General features: G+C 44.4%; 1 protein-coding gene across 3 annotated transcripts in view; it reads right to left on the minus strand.

Annotated features, from left to right (window-relative positions):
• The window catches only part of gabbr1b (gamma-aminobutyric acid (GABA) B receptor, 1b), a 234,129-nt gene that overhangs the window by 59,474 nt on the left and 166,538 nt on the right, over positions 1 to 8,117 (minus strand). For all 3 annotated transcript variants that reach the window (XM_074686667.1, XM_074686666.1, XM_074686668.1), the window contains 4 exons: positions 5,726 to 5,791; positions 5,224 to 5,415; positions 4,709 to 4,954; positions 4,559 to 4,622 (listed from right to left, as the gene is read on the minus strand). In XM_074686667.1, the coding sequence (XP_074542768.1) occupies positions 4,559 to 4,622; positions 4,709 to 4,954; positions 5,224 to 5,415; positions 5,726 to 5,791 (568 nt within the window). The remainder of the gene's footprint in view (positions 1 to 4,558; positions 4,623 to 4,708; positions 4,955 to 5,223; positions 5,416 to 5,725; positions 5,792 to 8,117) is intronic.

Here is an 8,117-nt window from a genome sequence, read left to right on the forward strand (position 1 = left end):
GGGATGTGGTGGAACAGGAGATTCTCATCATGGATGTTCAGCCGACAAATCTGCAGCAACTGTGTGATGCTATCATGTCAATATGGAGCAAACTCTCTGAGGAATGTTTCCAGGACCTTGTTGAATCTATGCCACCAAGGATTAAGGCAGTTCAGAAGGGAAAAGGGGGTCCAACACGGTACTAGCAAGGGTTAACCTAATAAAGTGGCCCGTGAGTGTATATTCTACTAAAACCAACCACGTTGTCAATTAATGTTGACTGTGTTTTTTCAACATGATTAAATTGCTTTCATTTAGCAAGACCTAGATTTGTTAAACCAACTAATTGTTAATATGTTGAGTGAACAAAGAAATAAGTTTAATGAACATAATAAAATTATGGAAATAATTTCCAAATCATGTTGTTTTAGCATGATGTACAATATCATTGCAACTACAAGATTACTTTATGTTAACTCAACCTAATTGGTTTAGGTAGGAATCCCATCTGTGACACCTCTCCAGAGCAGGAGGTGGCAGTAATGTGTAATAGGCCCTATCAGCGAGCAGAGCCAGAGGACAACCTGGATAATGTGGGCACCATTTTGAAGGGTGCAAGATCCTGATGAGATGGGAAACAATCCACTTTCTGTTGAGAAGGTACTTGGCAGGCATGTACCAGCTATCTGTGCCTTACTGGCATGGACCTACGGTCTGTGCTCCACTGGCGCGGGCCTGAGTTCAATCAATCAATCAATCAATCAATCAGCCTTTATTTGTATTGCGCCCCTGTGCTCCGGGGACGTGGACCAGCTGCCTGTGCTTGTTAGGCACAGACCTGCTGTCTGTGATCGTTGGGCGCAGACCAACTGTCTGTGCTCCATATGGCCCAGCCCATGTACCCACTGATTTTTACAGTTTGTTTGATGTTTATAAAACAAAATGTGTTGAAAGGTTAAGCTTTGTTGGCCAAGTTTAATCTGAAGTGTTTTAAGGTTACACAGCCAGTCCATGCAGTGGTGCACAGAGAGCCTATGTTGCCTTTTTCCAAAGCAACGTACAACATAGCTCAATGTAAAGCTAGGTCTTATATCCACTGTGTACCCTTCTCACTCATGGTTCAAATGTCTTACCTAAGAATATGTTGTAACAACTTCTCAAATTAAGTTGGACCCACACACTCCAAATAAGTAATACTAATGCAAATACTTTATGTTCACACAACATATTTACAACTACTTGGTTAAACAAATTGAGGTCTTGCTAAATCAAAGCAATTTAATCAGGTGGAAATTCCTCCCACAACTTTATAACATTCACTCCACAAGTTATTTCTTTGTTAACATAAGTTTTTTCTTTGTCCACTCCACAAGTTATTTCTTTGTTAACATAACAAGTTTTTTCTTTGTCCACTCAACAAGTTAATTATTTTGTTTACTCAACATATTTACAACTAGTTGGTTTAACAAATTTAGGTCTTGCTAATGAAAGCAATTCAATCATGTAAAAAAAAAAAAACCCAGCCAACATTTATTGACTTAACTTGGTTTGTTTTAATGGAATATGGGTGGCTTAATAAAATCATGTTCATCCAACAAATAATTTTTTTGTGTAGACCCAGCACAGAGAAGAAAGTAAAGGAGTTATGTGCTTGCATTCCTTTGTCCCAGTGAGAAGACGAGCTGCAGATGTCTGAATGAGCTGCAGACAGCTGAGCTATGACTGCTCAATGTCGACGTACAAGGAGTTACGGTAGTCCAGGCAAGATGTAATGAAGGCATGAACATCTTTTTCGAGATCTTCCTTGTTTAAGTATGATTTAGCTTTGGCTAGAAGCCTCAGCTGAAAAAAAAGCTGGCCTTAACAACTGAGCTGACCTGTCTGTCAAGTTTTAAAGCACCATCAATAATTACACTAAGATTCCTGACATGGGACCCTATGTAAGGTGCTTGAGATCCAACGGAACTGGTAAAGACCTGAACCAGGTCAGGGTGACTGAACAGAAAAACTTCAGTTTTTTCTTCATTCAATTTTAATAAGTTGAAATCCATCCATGTTTAATCCATAAACTGTTAAAAAAAATGGACATCATCATCTCTTTCGGCTCGAATTGAAGTCTCCACAAAAACTTCTCCCCCTGTTGGCTGGCTGCAGTATAGGTAAAAAAAATCCATCTCCCCAGCGATTCCAGATGGGGTGTGGTTGAAGTTTTAATAAATTTAATACACCTGGCATGAATGTTTCTATCATCTGATTGTTGTGTTGATTTAAAGATATTGGCTGCCTTGTATTCAGGTCCTCTTTATTCTGGGCATGAGGATTGTGTGACCCACATTGTCAAACGCTGCTGTCAAGAAGGATTAAAATGGCAGTTACCAGAGTCCAAATTTATGGAGATCGTTTGAAATAAAAAAACAAACAAACAAAAAAAAAACAGAGAAAAAAATTTCAAAACATTTTTGAAATTTATGAAATTTGCAAAAATTGGAAAATTGAAATGTAAAAAAGTGTAATACTTCACAAAATATCAAGCATTTATATGTTTGCTGTTGGCAGTTAAATGAATCCATTTACACAAGATTAAAATCTGTCTTTTCTTCCAGATGAGTCTTTTTGTAGATGTAGTTATCTTCCCAGGGCTGTAAAACTTGAGGTTAGCCACAGGTGCATGGAAAGTTGGTGGGCTGTTGATGTTGTAGGAGTTGAAGTAGAGCGGTGGCAGGCTTTATTGACAGATGGGATGAAGATTTAGTTCAACTAAATGTTAACGCAGGATTTTATTAAGTGTCTCTAATCATCGATACCCTCTGGAAGAAAAATATATTTTTTAGTATTATTATTTTACTATTAATGGAGTTAACATAGGTTTATGCAGGACACAGAAGTCATACGCCCAGCTGTGATCAGCTGACAGGGTGATGTTCTAACCTCCTCCTCTTAACCAATCACAGCGTGTGTCTAACAACAAGGCGGTGTATTTAAATCACGTCTTCACTCTCAGTTATTCCTGCTACTTCATTGTTGCTCAGCTGCTGCTGTATCAATAATCCCACCTCCACCCCAGCCTCCTCCTATTTAGCCTCATGTGTGTATCTTATTGATCTGTATGCATCCATTTGATCTGTATGTATGCGGGGGTCTGCTATGCACTCCCTGGAAAGCTCGAGCAGGCTGCTCGGCTAACCCAGGGAGTACTCTGAAAAGCAGAGCTTTAACGCCAATTCTAACTGTATCCATTTGGCAATAAATGGGTAATCTATGACGAGAATGTTCCTGACTGAATTATTATTCTCATCACATCTCATTTTCCACCACCTATCTGGGTCCGGGTCACGTGGGCAGCAGTGCCATTAACGAAGACCAATGGCCCCTGTCCCCAGCCACTTCCACCAGCTTCTCTGGGGGGAAACCAAGCCGTTCCCTGGCCAGTCGAGAGATATAATCTCTCCACCTTGTCCTGGGTCTACCCCGTGGTCTCCTCCCAGTAGGACATGCCGAAACACCTCCCCGGGGAGGCATCCTCACTAGAGAAGCCTGTGAGCCACTCCCGAATGTCGGAGCTCCAAACCCTATCTCTAAGGCTGAGCCCAGGCACCCTGTGGAGAAAGCCTATTTCAGCCACTTGTATCAGTGATCTTGTTATTTCGGTCACTACCCACAGCTCGTGGCCAAAGGTGAGGGTCGTAACGTAGATTGACCGGTAAATTGTGAGCCTTGCCTTCTGGCTCAACTCTCTCTTCACCACAACGGACCGGTACAGCCTCTGCATCACTGTCAACGCTGCCCTGATCCATCTGTCAATCACTCACTCTGCTTTCCCCTCACTTGTGAATAGGACCCCAAGACACTTGAACTCTTCCATTTGGGGCAAAGACTCTCTCCCAACCTGAACTGGGCAATCCACCCTTTTCAACCTGAGAACCATAGCCTCAGACTTAGAGGTGCTGGTCTTCACCCCAGCTGCTTCACACTCAGCTGCAAACCACCCCAGTGCAAGCTGGAGGTCAGTGTTTGATGAGGCCAACAGGACCACATCATCTGCAAAAAGCAAAGATAGGATACTGAGACCCCTGAACCTGACTCCTTCCACCACTTGACTGCACCTAGAAAACCTGCCCATAGAAATGATGAACAGTGATGAACTGAACAAATTCTTTATTTCAATTATATTTTTTTAAAGCTACAAGGAGCCACTGCAAATGAGTCAAAGAGCCGTATGAGGCCCCAGAGCCGCAGGTTGCAGATCCTGGTATTAGTCAAATCTCCATTTCTTCCGCTGAAAAATGTTCCCCTTCATCTCTTCAGTGGTGGTTGGCAAGCACAGTTTGAATTTATTGGATGGGGTTTTCCAGGTGGTTCCCTCAACATATGATATTATCTGCACCTGTCTCACTGTCATGGTGTCATCAGTGAACTGTGTGATTATTGGTGCATGTGGCTAATGCTACGCTAAAACAGGCTGTTCCGTAACAGTACGATAGGACTGCTGGTCTAGTTTGTGTAGCAACTGGACCTGCAGACGGCCCTGGTTGTTAGATGAAGGTTTGACAGGAACAGAATGCTCTGCTGGGCTCCTTACCTTGAAGCTGTTCAATCAAAGTCCAGGCCATCCTGGACCCCTGGGCATCAAACACAACATGACCCTGAAAGACACAGAGACAGACAACATCAGGAAGGACTCCTCTTCCTTGTCCTCTTTTTCTCCCTCTTTCTCCTGGTCTGGACTCACCGACACCCCCTCGAAGGAGCTGGTGTTGAGCGCTCTGTAGATCTCAGCTGTGATTACTCGGTTGTTGTAGTTGAAGTCTTCAAGCCGAAGGCCCTTTGCCCTCAGGGGCCCTACTGTCTTGTTGAGGGCCAGAGCCAGAGCCCACACAGCATCATAAGCCAGAGGGGCCTCCTGGAAACCTCCAGTCTCCTCCGGGTTCTTTCCCCCCAGCTTTGACATCAGCTTGGCCAGAAACTCCTGAGAGGTCTGAGAGGAGGGTACAGGAGTAACAGGGCTATTGACAGAACAGAGACACCTGGACCTGGAGCAGACCCTGTAGGAGACTTAACAAAGCGCCCTACACTCAGAGTAAGCAGCAGCACAGGTTAGGCAGGGTAAAACCTGCATCCAGGCCTATACTGTAAACCCCCAGCAGCCTTTGCAGCTGTGGGTCTTTCTTAAGATAAGACTCTGAGTATAACCCTTAGGGTATCACTACAAAAGATCAAAAAGACACCCTACCAGAGCTGACTCACCAGGTTGGAGGCTCCTCGCACCGTCTCAGGGTTGAGCATGACGATTTCGGTGGTCACATGACCCTCCACAGCCTCCGCCATCTGCTCCACCGTGCAGTTAATGGACGGGTCTTTAATCTTAAACCAGTTATCAGCGTACCAGCCAATCAGAAACCACACAAACTTCTTTCCATACAGCTTCTCCTTGTAGACCTGCAGAGTGACAGACGATCATATCACTGGTGGAAGGCTTTTATTTTGAAAGGACTGAATGGTTAGGGTGTCTGTGTGATGCTTTAAGCTGTGCTCTGGGTAAACTCTAGGAAGTGGGTTTATTCTGCTGTAAATGAGTTCTGACTGAGAGATGTTCACGCCTCACAGACCCCTCCATGTGTGCTGAAGCTCAGTCTGGAATAAACCTGACTTTGAACTGAAGCTCAGATCACACAAAGTCCATTTTGGGGCTTTCTGTGAAGTGTCTTTGGAGTCCCAAGAGGTTTTGGTTGGTGGATGAATTGGTTACCTCACAGAAGACTTTGCGTGCCTCGGTCTCATAGAACAAACCCACGATGATTCTGGCATCTTGGCGCTGAGAGGACAAAAGAATAATACAGTCAGTCACAACCTCCCCCTGTCTGTGGACAGTAGACTTCCTCTGCTCAAGACCACCTTTACCATGATTTCCTCTGCTACGCCAAAAGAATCCTGAAAGAAGACTCAGGTCAGACTGGAGGATAAAAGAATGGGGGGAAGAAGGATGGAGAAGAAAGGAGGAGCATGATAGAGGAAAAAAGGATGGAGGAGAGAAGGATGGTAAAGAAAAGGATGAGGGGTAGAAAAGGAGCAGGATAGAGGGGAGAAGGATGGATAAGATAGAAGAAGCAGAAAAGGAGAAAAGGATTGAAGAGAACAAAGCAGCAGGATGAAGGAGAGAAGGATGGAGAGGACAAAAGTAGTAGGATGGAGAGGAGAATGATGGAGGGGAAAAGAGGGGCAGGATGGAGGAGAGAAGGATGGAGGAGAGAAGAGCAGAGGGATGGAGGAGAGAAAAGCAGCAGGATGTAGGAAAGAACAGTGTCTCTTGCTCCATCTTATCCTCTGAGCTGTCATGTGGTACTAACAGGGAGCAGAGTACAAAGAAAGGATAATGAGGAAGAGAGAGCAGAGAACAGTAAGCAGAGAGCAAGGAGTAAAAAGCAAAGCAGACAACAGAGAGCAGAAAACAGAGCAGAGAACAGAGCAGAGGGCAGAAACAAAGAGAACAAAGAGCAGGAAGCAGAGAACTGAGAGCAGAGAACAGAAAGCACGGAGAAGTGAACAGTGAGCAGAGAGTAGAGAGCAGAGAACAAAAATCAGAGAGCAGGAATCAAGGTTTAGACAACAGTGAGCAGAGAGCAGGGAACAGGGAACAAATGGCAGAGAACGGAGGGCAAAGAACAAAGAACATTGAACCGATAGAAGAGAACAGAGGACAGAAAACAGAGAAAAGAACAGAAAACAGAAAACAGAGAATAGAGAACAGAGAACAGAAAACAGAAAACAGAAAGCAGTGAGCAAAAGGCAGAAAGGAGAGAGCAGAGTGCAAAGAAGATAGAGCAGGGAACAGAAAAGAGAGCCCAAAGAACAGTGATCAGACAGCAAGCACAGAAAGCAGAAAATAAGGAGCAGATAACAACTAACAGAGAACAGAAAGCAGAGATCAGAGAGCAGGGAGGAGGGAGCAGAGTGCAGAGAACATAAAAAGCAAAGAACAGAGAGTAGACAACAGAGAAAAGATAACAGAACTGAGAATTGAGAGCTGGTAATGGAGAACAGATAACAGAGCAGAGAGCAAAGAACAGAGAACTGAAAGCAGAAAGTAGAGAGCAGGATGCAGAGCACAGAGAGCAGGGAACAGAGAACACAGAAAGGGAGCACTGATCAGACAGCAAAGAACAGAAAGCAGAGAACAGAGAGCAGAAAGCAAGGAAAGGAATGAAAAACAGAGAGCAAGGAGCAGAGAACTGAGAGCAGAGAAAAGACAGCAGAGCGCAGAGAACTAAGAACGGAGACAAGAGAACTGGGAACAAAAAGCAGAGCGCAGTGAACAGAGATTAGACAGCAAAGGACAGAGAACAAAGAACAAAGACCAGAGAGGGCAGAGAGCGTAGAACAGAGGGCAGAGAGTGACGGAAGAGAACAGGGAACAGAATTCGTAGAGCGTAGAACAGAGAGCAGTGAAAAAAGAACAAAGAGCAGAAAAAAGAGAACAAAGAGCAGAGAGCAGAGAGTAGACAGCAGAGAACAGAGAAAATATAGCATATAACTGAGAACAGAAAGCATATAACTTAGAACAGAGAGCAGAGAGCAGGGAACAGAGAGCAGAGAACAGAGAGCAGAGAACAGAGAGCAGAGAACAGAGAGCAGAGAATAGAGAACAGAGAGCAGAGAACAGAGAGCAGAGAACAGAGAACAAAGAGCAGAGAACAGAGAACAGAGAACAGAGAGCAGAGAACAGAGAACAGAGAACAGAGAACAGAGAGCAGAGAACAGAGAACAGAGAGCAGAGAACAGAGAGCAGAGAACAGAGAGCAGAGAGCAGAGAACAGACAGCAGAGAACAGGAAACAGACAGCAGAGAACAGACAACAGACAGCAGAGAACAGAGAACAGAGAGCAGAGAACAGAGAACAGAGAACAGAGAACAGAGAGCAGAGAACAGAGAACAGAGAGCAGAGAACAGAGAGCAGAGAAAAGAGAGCAGAGAGCAGAGAACAGACAGCAGAGAACAGGAAACAGACAGCAGAGAACAGACAACAGACAGCAGAGAACAGAGAACAGAGAGCAGAGAACAGAGAGCAGAGAACAGAGAACAGAGAACAGAGAGCAGAGAACAGAGAACAGAGAGCAGAGAACAGAGAGCAGAGAAAAGAGAGC

This window comes from Halichoeres trimaculatus, unplaced genomic scaffold (genome assembly GCF_033239565.1).
Source record: "Halichoeres trimaculatus isolate MK-OKI-2021-1 unplaced genomic scaffold, fHalTri1.1 fHalTri1_scaffold_14, whole genome shotgun sequence".
NCBI lineage: Eukaryota > Metazoa > Chordata > Actinopteri > Labriformes > Labridae > Halichoeres > Halichoeres trimaculatus.